Source organism: Rhinolophus ferrumequinum, chromosome 6 (genome assembly GCF_004115265.2).
Source record: "Rhinolophus ferrumequinum isolate MPI-CBG mRhiFer1 chromosome 6, mRhiFer1_v1.p, whole genome shotgun sequence".
Lineage (NCBI taxonomy): Eukaryota > Metazoa > Chordata > Mammalia > Chiroptera > Rhinolophidae > Rhinolophus > Rhinolophus ferrumequinum.
In genome coordinates, this window is record NC_046289.1 from 10,531,243 (window position 1) to 10,552,517 (window position 21,275).

General features: G+C 35.7%; 1 protein-coding gene across 2 annotated transcripts in view; it reads left to right on the forward strand.

Annotated features, from left to right (window-relative positions):
- The window catches only part of TRIP11 (thyroid hormone receptor interactor 11), a 65,751-nt gene that overhangs the window by 20,044 nt on the left and 24,432 nt on the right, over positions 1-21,275 (forward strand). For both annotated transcript variants that reach the window (XM_033107265.1, XM_033107266.1), the window contains exons 9-16: positions 31-117; positions 2,799-3,011; positions 3,590-6,610; positions 9,509-9,649; positions 10,257-10,450; positions 13,774-13,937; positions 15,064-15,167; positions 18,679-18,778. In XM_033107265.1, coding sequence (XP_032963156.1) covers positions 31-117; positions 2,799-3,011; positions 3,590-6,610; positions 9,509-9,649; positions 10,257-10,450; positions 13,774-13,937; positions 15,064-15,167; positions 18,679-18,778 — 4,024 coding nt within the window. The remainder of the gene's footprint in view (positions 1-30; positions 118-2,798; positions 3,012-3,589; positions 6,611-9,508; positions 9,650-10,256; positions 10,451-13,773; positions 13,938-15,063; positions 15,168-18,678; positions 18,779-21,275) is intronic.

A 21,275-nucleotide genomic window follows, 5' to 3' on the forward strand; every position in this document is an offset into this window, starting at 1 on the left:
CTGAAAACACTGTTTTTAACATGTTTGTAGGATAACAGTCTCGCCGAAGACAATCTGAAACTTAAGATGCGTGTCCAAGGTTTAGAAAAAGAGAATTCATTATTGAGTCAAGAAAAGGTGGGTGCAATAAAAATGGAGGCAGAGTTAAAATGGTGTGTATGTTATATAGAGATCACAGCTAAGGGCCAGTTCATATCAAAGTGAGTGTTTAGTTCTTGACAGTCCTGAGGATAAAGCTGATCTCATTGATGCTTGTCAGGCCAGGTTGAAGTACGTGGGCAAGGTTCAGAGTATGAGAGGCTGGCCAGAGTGTACGTTTAGAGATAAGCCAGTAGACATACAGATATGAGCAGAAACGATAGGTAAAGTTTCTGTTTGGTTTCAGGGGAAGTCCTGACAGCAGCTGCATGCACAGGTGGGTCAGGAATCTGGCGGGAGTACTCTACTCTAGTACTGTACATACTGCTTGTATGCCCCAAAATGTGTCTAGTCTGGTGGACAGGAATTCCTTCGTGGTAAAGAGGGGTAAAGAGGGACATTCTTAGTAGTAGAAATAGGGTCTCTTGTGTATGTCGGTAGAAGGGATGGAAAAAGCTTCTGTCATACCATGTTGGCTATGAAAAGAGGTATTTTTATGTTTGTACCACTTAGGATAGTAATTCCTTGGCTAAGGCACGTGTAAATATAGGACGGTTATAAGCTGGTATTATTACAGGCGAGTGTCTCAACTTAAAATCTTAATTTTTAAAAAAGTAACATATTTACTGATGTACATATTCAGTAATGCATACTGAAAAACTTCAGGCAATACAAATGGAGTATCCTTCATCCCGCTGTTGGTTGGACTCTTCCCCAGAAGCATTCTTTCTTACCAATTTATTGTGTATCCTTCCAGGCTATACCCATGCATGTATGATTTTACATACACACACACACACACACACACACACACAGTGCCAAAAAAATGTATACGCATTTTAAGAAAGGAAAAAAACTATTAAAATTATGCTAATGGTAACCACTTTGAGCACATTTTGTAATTATAGAAGTCAAACATGACTTGTATTCATCTTTTGTTATCGGCATATATTGAATATTACAATTTTAATACAGTTTTTTCCTTTCTTAAAATGTGTATACATTTCTTTGGTACCCTCTGTATATATATATATAGACAGATAGATAGACATATATCTATATCTATCTATCTATCTATATATGTATTATATGGCTTTAAAAAATACAAATGTTAGCATATCATGCATACTGTCCATATATACCTTAACATTATATTTTTGACATCTTTCACATTGGTATACCGGCTCATGTGTGTTTCTCAAAGGGGTGCTATTGGTATTCAGATGGGAAAATTCTTAGTTGTGTATACTGTCCTGTGCATTGTAGGATTCTCGTCCCCACTCTTTTTACCCACTAAATGCCAATAGTTGTCTCCCAGTCATTTTTCTATTACTGTATTATATGTATATTTGTTTGTTCATTTCTGCTCCGTTGCATTCTGTTCTTTTCAGTTACTTCTTTCTGTAACTGGCCTAGGAGCATTTTGTAGTTTGAAAATCTCTACGCATATCTGAGAAAGCCTGTAACTTTCTCATGATATTTTTGGGTTCTGTAGCTATTCGTGATAGTTGGTTCTCCTTTTGATGTTAAATAATCAATATTGTAACTCTTCCTTGAATAGTGTCTGCTATGGGTCTGCTCACTGGTTAAGAATGCCAGAAGGACCTGCAAGGCTGTATGTGTTAAAAAGATCCACCTGAAAATTTTGTGATTCTTCTAATTGTACAGATAACTCTAGAAAGATGTAAGAGAATGCTATTTCCATCTTTCAGTTGTAGTTCAGAATAAACTTTTGAATTGGAAGAAGAATGAGAATTGTGAGCAGATGTTCTAATATAGTTTTCATTGGTTTCTTTTGTAAGGTATATATTAGGCTATTTGTAGAAATTTGAGATTCTTATTCACTTTAAAGTAGACTCCATAGAATTTTGATTTTTTTAAAACTCTATCAATGAGAGAAGGCTTTCCAGAGACATAGAGTTTATCACAGACATCATAATCAGAGGTTGAAATAATGTTGAAACATAGAGAACTGTCCAACTTCTTTGGAGGAAAAGCATTAAATACCACTAGAACAGAACATAAAATGCACTAAAAAATGACATAAAGATACACCGTTAGGAATGTTAGGTTTGATAAATGATGTGCTCAGGTTAGAAGGTAAAGAAAGGACGGAGGTTACTTTCTTAGGTCAACAAAATGTTTCATGTGCGACAGAAGCCAGTAATAGGAAAATTCCTTTAATGAGAGAAAAGAAGCTTTTTATTAGTAAGGCCAAGCTGTAGAGTGAATGAGTGTTGTTTTTTACATTTTTGTTTTTGGCTGTTGGTGACTGGATGTTAAGGAATGGAAGTGAAGAGAGCCAGACTTGGGACATTTTGAAAAGTGTGTGTGATGGGAGGGGAAGAAACAGAACAGAAGCAGCAGTGGGAATGGGATCAGAAAGTCTCTCAAATGGGAAGGTTTTTATATAAAGAAGTTGGAGTTAGACTAACTTTTATAGTTGTTGCACTTTCTCTAGGGTTATAGAAATGTTTTACATAATGAATGAAGGCTGTGGTTTGTTGAGTTTTATAAGTGATTGCTGAGATATTTACTCAATAATGATTCAGACAGAGCATTTAAAATAGATTCCCAAGTTTTGTTTATATATGTAATTTTAATCTTTTGTTGTCTCTTCCAATTAATATTATGTGTTTTTCCCCCATTTATTATTTAAGGAAAAACTTCAAGTATCACTTTCAAAATTGAGTAATGAATATGAAGTAATTAAAAGTACAGCTACAAGAGACATGGATTTGGATTCAGAATTACATGATTTAAGACTTAATTTGGAGGCAAAGGAACAAGAACTCAATCAGAGTATAACAGAAAAGGAAACACTGATAGCTGAGTTAGAAGAATTGGATAAGCAGAACCAAGAAGCTACAAAGGTAATAGATACTATCATTAAAGACAGTGTGGAGGCACATTATACTCAGTAGAGTGAACACTGGGTTAACAAGCAAAGGTGACTGGTGTGATTTAATTTTGTGTTTTAATTAATATTTTAGTTCATTGATGCTCTAGTTATAGAGGTTGGCAAACTTTTCCTGCGAAGCGTTAGATAAATATTTTTGGCTTTGCAGTCCATATAGACTCAGTTGCAACTGCTCAACTCTGCGAGTGTGGCTCTTTTCCAATAAAGCTTTATTTACAAAAACAGGCAGCAGGCCTGATTTGCCCCATTGGCTGTGTAGTTTGTTAACTCCTGCCCAGTGTTTTAAGAGTTGAAAAATATACTTCATATATCATTTGCCTTCTTTAGGTTTAAGTTACAATCTCTGAAATGATGAAATAGATTTGCTATAAAATATTAGTAAATTTTGTTGGGATTTTGTTTTAAGAAGCATTAGAAATATCTGAGGATTATTATTCTATTTATGTATGACATTTTATAAAATTTTCTTTAGGTACTAAAATAAAAGAATGTTTTAATTAAAGTCATCATGCAAATTAATTTTTCTTTCAGCACATGATTTTGATAAAAGATCAGCTATCAAAACAACAAAATGAGGGAGATAGCATCATCAGTAAACTCAAAAAAGATCTAAATGATGAAAAAAAGAGAGTTCATCAACTTGAAGATGATAAAATGAACATCACTAAAGAGTTAGACATGCAGAAAGAAAAGTTAATTCAAAGTGAACTGGTCCTAAATGACTTGCATTCAATCAAGCAGAAGCTAGAGGATAAAGTAGAAGATTTAGTAGATCAACTTAATAAATCACAAAACAATAATTTAAACATCCAGAAGGAGAACTTTGAACTTAAGGAACATATGAAACAAAATGAGGAGGAGCTTTCTAGAATCAGGGACAAGTTAGCTCAGCCTCTTAATCAAGACTCTAACAGTAATTTTAAGGATGACTTCCTTAAAGAAAGGGAAGCTGAAATCAGCGACTTAAAGCAAAATCTTGCAGAAATAGAACAGCTCAATGAAAATTTAAAGAAAGTTGCTTTTGATCTCAAAATGGAAAATGAAAAGTTGGTTTTAGCATGTGAAGATGTAAGACATCAGTTGGAAGAATCTGTTGCTGGTAACAATCAAATTTCTTTGGAAAAGAACACTATTGTTGAGTCTCTAAGAATGGAAAAAGAACAGTTGGAAGCAGAATTGTGTCAGGCTGAAAAGAGGCGGTTGGAAGAAGCAAACAAGTATGAGCAAACCATTGCAGACCTGTCCAATGCACAGAGTTTGAATACCTCTGCTTTACAGCTCGAACATGAGCATTTGATTAAACTCAGTCAAGAGAAAGACTTTGAAATAGCACAACTCAAGAAGAATATTGAGCAGATGGATATCGATCATAAAGAAACTAAGAAAATTTTGTCATCTAGTTTAGAAGAGCAGAAGCAATTGACACAACTTACAAACGATAAAGAAATTTTTATTGAAAAACTTAAAGAGAGAAGTTCAGAGCTCCAGGAAGAATTAGATAAATATACTCAGGCCTTAAGAAAAAACGAAAATTTGAAGCAAACCCTAGAGGAAAAAGACAGAAGTCTTGGATCCATGAAAGAAGAAAACAACCATCTAAAAGAAGAACTGGAACGACTCAGGGAACAGCAGAGTCGGGCTGCACTTGTGGCCGAGCCTAAAACCCTTGATTGCATTACAGAACTAGAATCGGAGATTTCTCAACTGAATGTAATAAAGGATAACCTTGAAGAGGAAATAAAGCATCACCAAAAGATAATTGAAGAGCAAAACCAGAGTAAAATGCAACTCCTTCAGTCTTTACAGGAGCAGAAGAAGGAAATGGATGAGTTTAAATACCAGCATGAGCAAATGAATGTTGTGCACACCCGACTCTTTTTAGAGAAAGACGAGGAAATTAAGACTTTGCAAAAAACGATTGAAGAAATCAAAACCCAGTTGCCTATAGAAAGACACAACATTCAAACAGAGAATTCTGATATTTTTCAAGAAACAAAAGTTCAGAGCCTTAATATAGAAAATGGAAGTGAAAAACATGATTTATCTAAAGCTGAAACTGAAAAATTAGTAAAAGGAATAAAAGAACGAGAATTGGAGATTAAACTGCTAAATGAAAAAAATATATCTTTAACTAAACAGATTGATCAGCTGTCCAAAGATGAAGTTGGTAAACTAACTCAGATTATCCAGCAGAAAGATTTGGAGATCCAGGCTCTTAATGCTAGAATTTCTTCACCTCCCTTCACCCAGGATGTTGTTGACCTTCAACAGCAGCTGCAGGCATGTGCTATGGAGCGAGAACAAGTATTAGCTGTTTTGAGTGAGAAAACAAGGGAAAATAGCCACATGAAAACAGAATATCACAAAATGATGGATATCGTTGCTGCCAAAGAAGCAGCCCTCGTGAAGCTGCAAGATGAAAATAAAACATTGTCCGCTAGATTTGAAAGTAGTGGCCAAGACATGTTTAGAGAAACTGTTCAGAATTTATCACGTATCATTCGAGAGAAAGACATTGAAATAGATGCATTAAGTCAGAAGTGTCAGACATTGTTGACAGTCTTACAGACGTCCAGCACCGGTAATGAGGTTGGCGGTGTTAACAGTAATCAATTTGAGGAGCTTTTGCAGGAACGCGATAAATTAAAACAACAGGTGAAGAAAATGGAAGAGTGGAAACAGCAGGTGATCACCACAGTACAAAACATGCAGCGTGAATCAGCCCAGCTTCAGGAGGAACTGCATCAGCTTCATGCACAGGTTTTGGTTGACAGTGACAATCATTCTAAGTTACAAGTGGACTACACTGGCCTGATCCAAAGTTATGAGCAGAATGAAACCAAACTCAAAAATTTTGGGCAGGAATTAGCCCAGGTTCAGCACAGCATAGGGCAGCTTTGTAACACCAAAGACCTTCTTCTAGGGAAACTTGGTATTATTGCCCCTCCACTCTCTTCCGGGTCATCGCTGACATCCCTGTCAGCAGAGCTGCTTCAGACAGCTAAGTCTGATGCATTGAGTGAGTCTTCTCCACAAGAGATAGAAGAGCTAAGAAAGTTGCTGCAGGAAAAAGATGCAACAATTAGGACTCTCCAGGAAAATAATCACAGATTGTCTGATTCCGTTGCTGCTACCTCAGAGTTAGAAAGAAAAGAACACGAACAAGCAGACTCAGAAATTAAGCAGCTCAAGGAGAAACAAGACGTTCTACAAAAGTCGCTTAAGGAGAAAGACCTCTTAATCAAAGCCAAAAGTGATCAGTTACTTTCTTTAAATGAAAATTTCACTAACAAGGTGAATGAAAATGAACTTTTGAGGCAGGCGGTAACAAACCTGAAGGAGAGAACATTAATTTTAGAAATGAACATTCGGGAATTAAAAGAGGAAAATGAAAAAATAATAGAAATAAGCAGGGGAAAGGAAACAGAGTATCAAGCATTACAAGAGACTAATATGAAGTTTTCTATGATGCTGCGAGAAAGAGAGTTTGAGTGCCATTCAGTGAAGGAGAAGGCTCTTGCTTTTGAGCAACTCCTGAAAGAAAAAGAGCAGGTATGTTCTGGATGCGTGTTATATACAGAGGGAAGTTGGGATGGAGGAAATTTATTAGGGTGTTACTTTACTGATGTTATTTTTGTAATATGAATTTGTTCATTTAGAAATAGTTAATTCAAGGTTATTTCATTCTAAGTAAATATTCTTCAGAGGCATCTGGAAATTTCTCCCCCAAATTACAAGATATTTCCAAATATTTTTAGTACTACATTAATTTTTTACAGCTTGTTAAGTGGAAAAAGAGTTTAGTAGCAATTAATATTTTTCTTTAGAAAATAGAAATGTGTTACAAGGGGGAATTTTGAAGTCAGTGCAATTTAACCAAATTTTAGGCATATTTTAGTAGCCACTAGTAATGGTTAGCATTTCAGAGGTTTTTTATATGTAATGGGGAGCTCTGAAATACACACAACACCTTTGATGATGATCTGCAGTAAGAAATACATTTTACATTGTGACACAGTGAGCGTGTGTGTGTGTGTGTGTGTGTGTGTGTGTGTGTGTACCTGAGAAGTTGCAGGAATTACAAATTACCCTTACTACACATGATGCTCTATTAAAAGAAAGTGCTGGAGGACCCATTAAGTTGATTTTTATGAATCAGTCACAACCTGGTATTTGAAAAGTGCTAGCCATGAGTAGTGCTTTTCACATAGTAGGCTCAGTAAATATTCTATTCCCAGCTCTGTCACTGGCATGACTTTGGGTGTGTTTTGACCTTATTGGTTTGTTTAGTCAATCATAAAATGGAGGGTTGTAGCAGTTTCATACATATACAGAGGGTGCCAAAAAAATGTATACACAATTTAAGAAAGGAAAAAACTGTATTAAAATAATGTTGACGGTAACCACTGTGAGCACCTCTTGTAATTCATCTTTTGTTATTGGTATATATTGAGTATAAGAATTTTAATACTGTTTTTTCCTTTCTTAAAATGTATATACATTTTTTTGGCACCCTCTGTATATGTATGTATATAATCAGTCATTTTTGATATATTTCAAATTTTAAATGCAGTTGATTTTGATTTATATAAGAATGAGTTGAAGGAAGCCCTTCTAATGAATTATACTGGGATAGGTGCTGTGCAGGGCTTGTTTCATAGTGCTCTATGACTCTGGTTTCTATATTTTTAGTAGAATTTTGGGAAAGAAATGAGAATATACAACACGTGCTTCTTGAGCATTTACGTGCTGCCAGGCACAAGATACAAAATGATTTACCGTCTTTTGCCAGTTAAGTTCTCTTAGAGTCTTGGATTTTAAAGTTTGGGGATGCTTGAGGTAGTTTTTATTTGGTAAGAAAAGTCTTACCTCATTTTCCCTTCCATTGCCATCTAATCAAATAGGTACACTGCTAGTGTGGAGGTGTTCTCCCTCCTGTAGCTTCTTGTGGTTCTGGTCTGTAATTGGTATGGAAAAGGGCAGAAGCTTCTGTTGCTCACCAACCGAAGTGTCGTGTCTTAGGGCTGTGAGATTACAATAGAGGAATGTGGAACAACGAAGGATTCTCTTAATACATTTTTTTCCTTTTGTAGTTTTAGGATCTTGTAGAAATTAATTCTATTTCATTGACATTTATAGATCTAAAGTGTGCAGATTCAGCTACCTTTCAGGAAGCTCCCTATGTTAAGTCGTATTTGAGGGTAATTAGTGTGAAACAATCAATTTCTTCCAATACTCTATATTATTGAAGAGGACTTTTATTATATTTTGAATATAATAAATAACATCTCTTTAGGGAGACAGGGATGTTCTCAACAGGAGATCTTCAACTCTGTTTAATTTTCAAGTATTTGTTCTTCCTCTGTAATATGAAAAAATTTTTTACCTGAGTAGCTACTTGGAAAATATTGGTTTCGCTATCCCAGAGGAGGTGGTGAGATAAAAGGAACAGATGGTTTTATGTTTTGGTTTAGATCATTTATCTTGAGGGACACATATATTCTTAAAGAAATGGAAACTTTCCATGAAAATTTAAAATAACACCTAACTATATAACTAGATTCATATGATATGCATATTTAAAACAGAGAAAAGCATTGGATGTAAATAGCTTGTCTCTTTTGTGCTTTTTAGAATTCGAGCTATGGTATGATCTTAAATTCCTGGGCCTATTTTTGCAATGAAGGGTTATCTTTTGTTTCTGGTGTCCTTAATATATTGCACTTGTATGCAGTGCATTCAGGAATAAATTCTCACAACCATCTAGCAAGGTATCATTCCAGAGTTGCTTTCCTTGGTAAATTGTTGCCAAAATAGTCTTTGAAAATAGACTGTGCATGTGAAAGAGTTCCCTTTATCTCCTCTGCTAGCATCTTGACATTGTTCCTTTCTCTACCAAAAACAGTGTATGCTTGATGAATGGGACACACACACACACACACACACACACACATCTTTTTTGACTGATTTTGGGGTTTGTGGACACTTGACTACGTAGGGTAAATTTGAAGAGATTGTGTGTTTTGAGTTCTTTTTAAAACATTTCTAATAAACTTTTTCTTTAAGAGTAGTTTTAGATTAGAAAAGTTGCAAAGATAGCATTCCCATATACCTCACACCCAGTTTCCCTTATCTTTAACATTTACACTGCTATGGTACACTTGTCACAGCTGGTGAACCAATATTGATACATTAATATTAACTAAAGTTCATACTTTATTTGAGTTTCCTTAATTTTTTGCCAAATGTCCTTTTCCTGTTCCAGGATGCCATCCAAGGCACGACATTACATTTAGTCCTTGTGTATTCTTAGGCTCCTTTAGACTGTGACAGTTTCTCAGACTCCTTTTTTGATGACCTTGACATGATTACATTTTGAAATTAATTAATGAAGAAATATCGTTTTTTAATGTATTTTTATTTAAAGCTAAAGTTATTTCTTTCCAAAAGGGCAAAACTGGGGAGTTAAATCAACTTTTAAATGCAGTTAAATCACTGCAGGAGAAGACAGTTACATTTCAGAAGGAGAGAGATCAAGTCATGTTGGCCCTGAAACAGAAGCAAATGGAAAATACTGCTGTACAGAATGAGGTATACTTTCATTTTAAAGAAACAGTGATTCAGGCACTAAGTTTAATAACAAGTAGGAAAACTGTAACGATTACCATATAAAATGAATTTCTTTCTTAGGGGATTTTTTTCTTAGTCTTCCTCTGGTGTGCTATAGTAGGATTTTCATCTCCCAGAATGCATTTTATTTCAGTTTTCAAAAGTGAAAGCTGTGATCGAATCATTAGGTTGTACACCTGAAATTCAATTGTATCTTTTTTTTTTATGGAGAAAAAAAAGTGAAAACCATGGCATATTTTGAATATAAGAAAAATTTCCTACCCATGAAATATGGAAAAAATGAGATTTCCTGAAACACTGGTCTGTCACAAAAAGCCTAATACTTTGTATAATTCCATTTTCCATTATAGCCACAGGGAATGAGATCTTACAAAGTAAACCTTCTCGATGAATATTCAGGATGATTTCAGGAGACTTTTCCTAGCATAAATACATCTTGCAGTATGAGAAATTAGTATACATTAACACACTTCAATAATGGGGAAAAGATTTGATGATAAGTGGCTTGCGGGGCAGGGGGAGAGGGAGCATTTTGTAGAACAAAAATAAAGAAATGTCCTCTATCTAGGTTCAACATTTACGTGACAAAGAATTACGCTTAAACCAGGAGCTAGAGAGATTGCGTAACCATCTTTTAGAAACAGAAGATTCTTATACCCGAGAAGCTTTGGCCGCAGAAGATAGAGAGGCTAAACTAAGAAAGAGAGTCACAGTATTGGAGGAAAAGCTAGTTTCATCCTCTAATGCAATGGAAAATGCAAGGTAACGTTCTCATTTTTTTAGCTTTAATATTAACAATACTTCTTGGGTGTAAGACTCAATAAGCATTTTTCATGTTACCTCATTTTATTCTCACAAAATGTTTTATCTCCATTTTACAGATGAAGAAACTTAGGGTAAAGAGGTTTATTTAGTTACCACTCCAAGGTCAGGCACAGAGTGTGTGTGGGTTTCTTACTTAGGTCTATAACTCTTCACCAGATCTGGCATTCAAACTGAAGTTTTTCTGAATCTTAACCGTTACTCTAGAATAATCGCCTCTCATCATCTTAAGAGTGTAGACTTAAATCTGGACTGACTTAATTAGCCTTTTCTGGTTCCCAACAGAACTAATTTAATTTATATGACTATTTTTAATCAGATGATCTAAGGTTGGACAAGGTCTGGCTGTAACAAGGGAGAGAGTAAAGGAAGTAGAATGGTAAAGACCTAGATCAGTATGAATTAACTCTTGGTTTATTAAAACGTCTGAGTAACCAGGTCCTGCTTAAATATTTAAAAATTTTATTTTTCTCAATAAAATGTCTTGTTTTTCTTTTTTTTTCCTTACTACAAAACATTTTATTTTCCTCTTTAGGAAAATCACACAAACCAAAAAGAACGTAAAGCCACAATCCCACAAACCCAGAAATACTCTTTTTTGTGTGCCTTTATATGCGTCTGTATGTGTGTGTACATATTACATACATATGTGTATATATGTGTAATACATGTATATTACATATATATATATATATATGCAAAACAGAGATCATACTATTCATACTGTTTTGTAACCTGCTTCTATCAACTTAATATGAGTATCAGTACATGCTAAGCCATATGTTTCTGCAATAACGTTCTATGGCTATATAGTATACCATTATTTGGATTGCCATAATTTCTTTAATCCAGTCATTTATTATTGGACATGTATAGTGTTTCAACTTTTCAAAATTACTAAGATATCTCAAGATAGGTATTTTGTGTTGATAAGAGATTATTTCCTTAGCGTAAAGTTTTAGAAATGGAAGTTCTGGTTTACAGGGCGTTTTTAACACTTTTGAAATGTACTGTCAAATCTTCCAGAAGAATCATGCCCATTTATATTGCCATTAGTGGTATATGCGTTTTTGTATTAATCTTTTTACTATGTATGATGCTGAGGGAGATACAAGGAGATAGTAGATATAATATCTGTTTGCAAAGAAATTATGGGCCAGTAAAGACAATATTTGTGAGGGTGAACTCCTCCCTCACTTCCTAGGGTGTATGATTATGCCTTCATGCTCAGAAAGAAAACTTGTTTAAAATGGGAATGAAAGCAATGAATGATCATTTGTGTATGTGTTTCACATTTGCAGAGATGCCAAAACATCCTCAGGCTTATAAAATTGATAATCTTTCCTTTCGATTTCAGGCCCTTATTTTCTCTAATTGAAAGAGTTTCTAGTCTCTGCCCCCTTTCATTTACCCTTCATAATAATTGCCAGAATACCCTTCGTTAAGTAGAGCTGTGACCGTGTTGCTCCTTTTTTCAAAACCAGGGCTGACTCCCGTGGCTTGGTCCTGGGCTGTTTACCCCTTAGCTCTACTTGTCACTATCATCTGTATCCATCCAAACTATATCACTCAGTTCTTCAGATACAGCTACTATTTTTCTATTTCTTCTACTTTTTCAGTTCATAGTCTTTCTTCTACCTGAAAGGGGGCCTGATCCATAACAGTTTTTCTAGTAATCCCACCTGTTCTTGAAGTAGAAGAATTTGTTTTCTTTGAATAGAAGCATTTCCTTCATAAAGAATGATTTATTTAGCACCCCGCTCCTCAGATCCAAACCAAACACTGGTGGGATGTTTTTTCCTTTGAACCTGCATACTATTTTGAGTCTTTGATAGGGCACTTGTATTTACTTTAGGGTACAGGTCATTGTTGATCTGTCTTACACTTTCTCCCACCCATGGGATGTAAGGTCCCTGAGGGTAGGAATGGTGCCATTTATTTTGTACTCTTTCCATAAACATATTCTTGCATATAATTACTAGATCTTTAGTAAATATTTGTTACATAAATAACTCAAATCTACAAACCAGATTGTGGTGTTTTGAGCCCTTATTTAACAAGTCACACCTCGTAATTTATTAACTTTCTGAGTGACATCACAGCTCATTTCATCCTTAGAATCACCCTTTGAGTGATTTGCTAATCAGGAAAGTTGAATAAAGTCCAGGGAATTTGAGGGCAGTTGTCTCCGGGTTACCAATTTACTTCTCCTTCCACAAGAGGGTGCTATTGGGTAACGTTTCTTCAAAGTTAGCTGCTCTTAATGAGCTTTGATGGGCAGCTCTTGAATAAGAATTGAACTGGATATTAAAAACCCAGGAAAGGCTATTGCAATATTTTGTATGTAATACTTATACATTAAGGAAGTACATCAATGACATTAGCCTGGATAGGTGCTGTATGAATCTCTTAGGGAACTCTGATTTATAATGTGGGGCAGGTGTAGGGATTATTTAATGCAAGCAGCAACATGATGGTAAAAGATAATTACCTAGTAATCAGAGCAGTTAATCAGCGCGCTAACCTTAGGGAAGTTGTGACTTCACCGTGGTTGCAAGTGTTAAAAGCAAGGGGCTGTCATAGAATTCATTTGTTTGTTGGGTTAAAAACTGGACAAAATGACCTCCAAAGTCCCTTATAAGTTACGATTTTATGATAAATTACATCTTAGAGGTTTAGTCTGGAAGCACAAAGGTAGCAGGCTGTTTGTAAATTTTTCTTACAGTGACATTTCTTGTTTAGCCCAATTCTGTCTTTGAAATGACTGCCATTAATTCAAAGTCACTTTGACAGAAAAGATGATTGTATTAACAAAAATGGAGAACAAAGACTAGAGGCACTCTTCAGGTTTCTTTGAAATCTATCTTGAATTTAATGCAGTAAAGTGGAAGGAAGGTCAAATTCATAGAGACAAAAAGTAGAATTATGGTTGCTGCAGGAAAAGAGAGTTATTGTTTAATGACTGGAGTTTCAGCTTGGGAAAATGAGAAGAGTTCTGCAGGTGGATGGTGGTGGTGGTGGTTATACAACATTGTGAATGTACTTAATGCCATTGAACTCTACATTTAAAAATGGTTAAAATGGCAAACGTTATATTTTACCACAATTTAAAAAAAGTAGGGAAGAGGCTTCCATCTTGTTAAAGTTATCTGAATACTTTGAAATCTAATTTGCATTTAATCCAGTAAAATGTAGGGAAGATGTTTCATCTTGGTAAAGTACCTAAATAGAAACAGTTTGACTTTTATTCTTTTTGTTTGAAGCCATCAAGCCAGTTTGCAGGTAGAGTCATTGCAGGAACAATTGAATGTAATCTCCAAGCAAAGGGATGAAACTGCCCTGCAGCTTTCTATGTCCCAGGAACAAGTAAAGCAGTATGCTCTCTCCCTGTCCAACCTGCAGATGGTACTAGAGCATTTCCAACAAGGTAAGTTGTATGGTCAGTCTTTCAGTAAAGAAAACGTATTGTAGTTATTGGGAATTTTGGCTTATTTGAGTGCTATTTTAGATTGGGCATGGGATGGGATATCTTTGAAAGGTTACCCACTTATAGGGGGAAAAGATAAGTAGCCATTAACGAGTTGATTTAGACGGCTTTTACAATTGTTTATACAATAGTTTATATAAACTACATATAAAGTAATTATTACAAATTTGTTTAGTATCGTATTACGATAAGTTAAGGTGAGTGTTAGGGAAGTATAAGCGTTACAGAGAAAGGACGATCATGTGATAAAGAGGGAGGTGCACAGGAAGAGAGAGGCACACGTAGAGAAGATGCTTAGGTTTTGAGAGAGTGCTCGGAGGTTGAACACTTCGAAGAGTTAATCACCAGTAACTGCTGTCCTTTGAAATATCGATGAACTTGTTCTTAGCTCTTCATCTGTACTTTGAGGTAACTACGTTTTCTACTCCAGGTGGAAAATACTTTTCTGGAGACACAATAACAGCGGCCAGAGCAGTTTTACCCTCATAACCGAATATGCTTTCTCACATCTACCTCCCATCCTCAGATTTACCCCCTTTTGAGCATTCACCCATCCGTTTGTTTGTTCATACATTCAGTAATTATCAGCAGTGAATTAACTGCTAGTGGGGGGCGGGTGGGGGATTAGGGCATATGAGGCTAATGAAGCAACAGGGGTTATAGTTGTACATCTAAGCTAAGCTTTAAATTTGTACGTGTGTAGGCCAGGGTTAGTCCTGGTTGAAATCTTGAATTTTAAATATACGATTCCTCTACTCTATGTAATACTAGAGTGGACGTGTGCCAAGTGGTGTGGTACTGAGGCCATAGGGAAAGCTTTGCCAAAGAAGAAATACTTGAGTGGAGTTCCGAAGGGAAAGAAGAGTTTGCAAGATGGAGAAGACTTTAGGCAGAGGAAACTGATCTCATCACTTCAGTTCCACTTAATATTATCACTGAGGCATATATAATTTTCTTGAGATACTTGAACTGTTTTTGTTGAATTACTAAATTTCAAGTGGTTTAAAATTCTAATTTTATCACACAACTGCAAAATACTAATGCAACTTTTTTTTTACCTCTTTAGAGGAAAAAGCTATGTATTCAGCTGAACTAGAAAAGAACAAACAGCTAATAGCTGAATGGAAAAAAAAGGCAGAAAATCTGGAAGAAAGACTGCTGTTGTTACAGGTTGGTTGAAATATTTTTATCTGGTAAATTTTATTACTCATGAAACAATTACCTGTAGAATCTTTGTCTTGGAAATAATCTCCTAAACAATTAATTTGTTAAATATTGTTTGAGTGGCTAATTAATACTCTATGCTGGGACACAGTAGTGAACAAGATACTCAGGATTTTCCTCATGTGACTTATAGTTCAGAGTAGACACAGCAAATATGAGACGATAGGACATTTACAATTTTTAGCACGGATAGGTATTTTAGAGATCACTGAAGAAAAAAATAAATCTACAATTTTAACTTTGTAATTGTCTCTTTTCAACAAAATATATTGGGTACTTTGTTTCATATGGATAAAAATAATGTATATTATCCCTTTAGATCTTTTTCTTTTGCAGCATAATCCTTTAAAATATTTTTCTCTTTATTAGTGTGCTGTATTTCATAGATAAAAAAAGTATGTATAAGATATAAATGAAACGAAACCTCAGGAAGAAATATGATACCAAGTGACTTGCTTTTAGATTGAGGATAAACTTCTAAGTCATAAGTAAACTCTGGTGATAGCTGGTGGAAAAAATAATAAAATTTCTTTACCTGTCATTAATAGTAAATGTGTTGTTCAGGCACATTAATATTCCAAATAAGTGAAACTATGGTTCCTGTAAAGTTTTGAAATGTTTATGAAATCTTTAGATAATATGTATACAATATAAGAATAGCAATACGGCAAATCCCACGTCCTCATCACCCAGTATAAGACATAGAATGTCATCCTTTGAAGTTCCTTCCGCACCCCTCACGTCTCATTCTCTTCTCACCACCTCCTAGATAACCATTATTCCAAAATTTTGTTTGTCATCGCCTTGTTTTTTTATGGTTTTATCACATAGATTTGCATTTCTGAACAATACACCGTTTGGTTTTGCATATTTTGAACTCTATATAAATGGAATTTTTAACTGTATGTAAATTGAAAAATTCTTCTGTGACTTGCATTTTTTGCTTAGTATTACGTTCATGAGTGTCAGCCATGTTACTGTGAACAGATGGTCCATTATTTTCACTGCTCTGTTTATTGCGTGAATATATAATTTTGTACACATTTTATTGGTAAAGGACATTTTCATTATCTGCTGTACAAACAATGTGGTTATGAACTTTCTTGTTTATATCTTCTGATGCACATGTACAGGAGTTTCTTTCAGGTGTGTGTCTGCACTGGAATTGCTGGGTCATGGGTACATATGAGCAATTTTAGATGATGGAATAGAAGATATCTTCTTTTTAAACTAACTTTATTTTTTTTTTTAATTTAAAATGTAGCATATATTTAGAAAAAGAACAAAATAAATCAGAAGAAACTAAAGAAAGAATTACCAAAGATAAAAGCAGGGTTGGCCAGTTGGCTCAGTTGGTTAGAGCGTGGTGCTCTTAGCAACAGAATTGCCAGTTCAATCCCCACATGGGCCACTGTGAGCAGTGCCCTCCACAACTAGATTGAAACAACTACTTGACTTGGAGCTGATGGGTCCTGGAAAAACACACTAAAAAAAAAAAAAAAAAGATAAAAGCTGAAATTAATGAAATAAAAACCAAACAAATGGTAGAAAGAATAACGAAATCGAATGTTAGTTTTTGAAAACATCTTGATGTAATTTTAAGTTTTTAAGTTTTAATAATTTCTTAAATGCTACATGGTTTTAAAAAATACAATTTCAAAGCTTATTTAAATTTCACTTATATTACATTTAGTTTTGTGGGTTTTGAATATTAAAGTTTTAGGTATGAATATACATGTGTACACACACACATATACACATACACATAGATATGGATGATATATGTGAATACATATCTACGAGATTTTTACAAGGAACTGGCAGTGTGATTGTGGGGGCTGGCTAAGCGAGTCCGAAATTTGGGGGGCTGGAAGTCAGAATGGGAAGATGACAACCCAGGCAGGCTGGAACTCTTCAGGCATGGACCAAAGCTCTGTCCACAGGAGGGCAGGAAGGAGTATCACAAGCAAGATGGTTCCACGGTTAGGGATAGAACTGGATGTCCACAGAAACAATGTCTTCTCTTTCGGGGGAAGCCTCAGTCCTGCTTTCAAGGACTTTCAACTGGTTCAGTCAAGCCCACGTTCATTATCCAGGATAATGTACCTTTTTAAATTCAGCTGATTAGAGGCTTTGATTATATTTTAAAAATACTTTTACAGCAATTCAATCTAGATATATTTGAATAAGAGGAGACTAGAGCCTATCCAAGATGATGCATCAAAAAAGCTATCACACTGATTCAAGGTGATAAAACTTGACCTGCAATTTACATGACTGAATACTCTAGAGTAGCCAAGAAAATTGTGCAAAAGAACAACAGTGAGGAGGGACTTGCTTACTAAATATCAAAATAGAGCCATAAATCAATATCATATTGACTAGATTAGTGGAAAAGAAGGAGAATCCAGAAATAGAGCTCAAGATATATTTGAGAATTTAAAACTAAACCCTAAAATAATTTCAGTTTAATGGGGAAATAGGATAGATTATCTAATATATGGAAGAAAATAAAATTGGGCCCCTATCTTACACTGTATACAAAAGTAAATTCCAGTTGTATTAAAGCAAGGATTCTCAGCTACGAGTGGTACTGGAAATCTGGGGGTCCCCTTGGTTATTACGGTGACTGCCTGGGTCTTCTGGCATTTAGTGGTCGGGGGCCAGGAATGTTAAAGGCGTTCTAATTGAGAAACATTATTTTAAAGATGTCAATATTTTTGTAAAGAATAAATATCTTTTAAGAAAATCTAGAAGACCACATGTACAATCTAAGGGCAAGGAGGAGCCTAACCAAGACTAAAAAGAAGCTATAAAAGCAAAATTGATTATATACAATTTAAACACTTTTACACAGCAAAACATATTTAGTCAAAAGACAAATGGCAGATCTGGCAAATATTTGTAGCACTGATGACAAAAGGTTCACACCTACTATGCAAGGTACTCTTACAAACTGACAGAAGACAGCACAGCAGAAAAACAGGCAAGGTACACAAAGACATTTTTCTCAGAAGAGCAGGTGTACCTGTCCTGTAAACATGAAAACAAAAATGCTCAAATTCACTAGTAGTTAGGGAAGCAAAAATTGAAGTAATAAAGTGATAGTGAAACATAAGTTTATACCAGTCAGGCTTGCAAAAATTAAAAAGAACGTTTGTTGTTGTATTTCTTGACTTTTTGTATTTGCTTTTATTCTTATAATTGTCACTTTTTTTTCACTTTTGTCACCATGTTGTCTTTTTCTGATTAGTTCCTCTAAAGGAGACAGTGTTGTGTTGTGAAGTGTGGGTTCTTTGATACTAGCTAATTGTGTTATTGCCCCCAAGGTCACAAAGGAACAGCTTCATCAGCTGAAATGAAAAGGGTTGATTGATTGATTCTGAGATGTCTTCCAGCCCTGTAGTTTGTGAAATAGTTTTTGTATGCTGCTTATTAATGAACTTTCCTTTCTCAGGAACGTCTGGATGAAGCAAATGCTGCGTTGGATTCAGCATCAAGACTCACAGAACAGTTAGATTTAAAGGAAGAACAAATGGAAGAACTTAAAAAACAAAGTAGGGTTTTTTCTTTTCCTTCCCCCTGCACCCCCACAACACTAGTGTTAAATCAAATGTAGCCTTCCCCATGCGTTGGTACAGATGCATGAAACCAGCTTCCATTGGTGGGTGACTTCCGTCTCCATCTTCCATGACCAATTTGCTTCAGTTTGAATACGGTCCTAGTGAAACCAGAGTCCTAAGTTGGCCCTGGCTGTGCAATCAGTTCTCCGTGGTGTTGAGGCAGTCCAGTTGTCCAGTTGTGCTGGCTGTCACCCTGTGGGCCATCAAGGGGAGTGATTGGACTGACCTGATTTTTGATGATTATGACTTCTCCTTAATCAGTCCATGTTCCTCCTGCCTAAAGCCTTCTGATGTGTTAGTGCAATGTTGTCATGTAAAGGAGGAACTTTTTGTATAATGAATGTCTGGGTATAACTAGCTTTCTGTGATCATAGATGGTGTTTTACATACAGGCCATTCATCATGTATTTTTTAATGCTTGTAAGGTTTCTCGTAAGTCCTGTCAATTCCCTTGGGCCTCAGATAATCAGGTGCTTTGTTGAATCTAATAGCTGACGAAGATGGCATATCCTCATTTCATCTCTGGTTTAAGGGTCCCTAGGAAGTTTAAGGGTCCCTAGAAGCCCTATTCTAGGGCTGCATTTAGTAGGTAGTGATTTAAAGATATCAGAAAGGTAATAATTGAATCTAGAAATACACTAACTTTAAGTGTCTAAATTTGGCTCCGTAGCACTAAGACACGTAATTAAGGAATTAAGAGGTACCACCTACAATGAAACAGAAATTAAAAATAGGCAAAAGCAGAAGAATACGCCACACCAGAGAGACTGTCAGACAGCAGAAACAGTGGCTTGAACGCTAGGGAGGCAAGCAGAGGAGAACTCCTGGAACATGGATTCCGAAGGACAAGCCAAAGTGTTAGCCTAACCCAGCAGGAGACAGGAGGTGAGAGATGTTTAGCAATGCAAACATCAGTAAGGTAGATCATGTGAGGTAGTTTGCCTCAAGAGAATTTGATTCTGAGGCAAATTACTGCCCAACTAAAAGTCCTGTGTTTACTTTGTAAGACTTGGCTGGCCTTGGAAATCTAAATCTAACAGAGGGGCTGGAAATAGGCATCAAGGAAACAATTATATCCTGAGTATCATGGACCTTTTATATAACATATACAGTATTATTTAGTCTTCTCATTTATTTACACTTCACAAGCAACTGTAAAGTAGGTGGTGTTAGTTCTACTTTACAAGTTAAACTAAGATTTGAACTCTGATCTTTTACCCTTCACCAAAGCTCGTGTTCTCTCCATGTTCCTACATTTCTTCCTGTCAGGAAAATGGTTGTTTAACAGTCTGACTTGTATTTGTCTGTATCTCCATCTCCTTTGACGACAGAACAGTATCCTCTGGGTTGTACCTTAAATGTTAAAATGCTTGCCCTTTGCTGGAGGCAGTTATTTACTGGGAAAACAGTCCAGTTAGGTCGAAGGCCAGTGCAACTACAGCATTAGCCGGACGACAGGTGAAAAGCCCAGAGGAGACACACTGGGCACCCAGGGGATTCGCCAGAGAACTGGTATCTTAGGGTCGGGCTCGCCTGATGGAGGTGAAAGGCGGTATTCTGAACCAACTCATGGGTCTGTGATAACTCAGTGCTGTGTGTATGCTGTGTGTGTATATAATATTTAAGGCCATATCCCCGATTAGACATCCACCTGAGTCATTCCCAGTAGGTGATGCTAAGAAAAAAAGTCTATGACTTATTGCAGTTGATAAATAGTATCAGCGTCCATGCATCCCTTAGTGCTTGTTCAGGTACAATTTCCACCCCCCAGTAGTAGTAGAATTTTTTCAGATTTTGATTATAAATGACAAGACTTAGGTGGCGTAGGTCCCTATTCATGTAAAAAATTACAGTTATATTCATTGTAAATGTATCGGAACTTTGCACTCATTTTGTGGACTCAGTATTAGCTACAGCAAAAGCTCGAATTATGCTTATACCACTGGTTTGAAAGCACAGGCAGGAGGCCAGTGTTGCACAGACAGGAAGGGAGCAAGGACACAGTTCTGTTGTGTCGTGAAACTGTATTGCCATTAACCGCTCCTCTTAACAATCTTTTTTCTTTTATTACCTAAGTGCTTGATATTGCTTTCCTATCTCTAAACAAAAATACAATTTTATTTTCTCAAAGCTACACTCTTGATTTGATAATATTAATAAAACTTTAATTGGCTTGGTTGTTTCAAAAGAATCACTGTATATTTTCTTTCATAGATCATTAAGTGCTTTAAATGTTGATTGATGTTGTAATACTGTACTTTATTTTTAACGCTAAACTTGGCCAGACAGTGAAAATATTTGCCAGGAGAAACAATTTTGAAAAGTACAGATTGGCTTTTGTTGCAAGAAAGTACATACAGACTTGAATCTAGAGGCAAAGTATTGTTTTATTTCTAAGCATCTGTAGACCGATGATTAGTTAATATGCAGT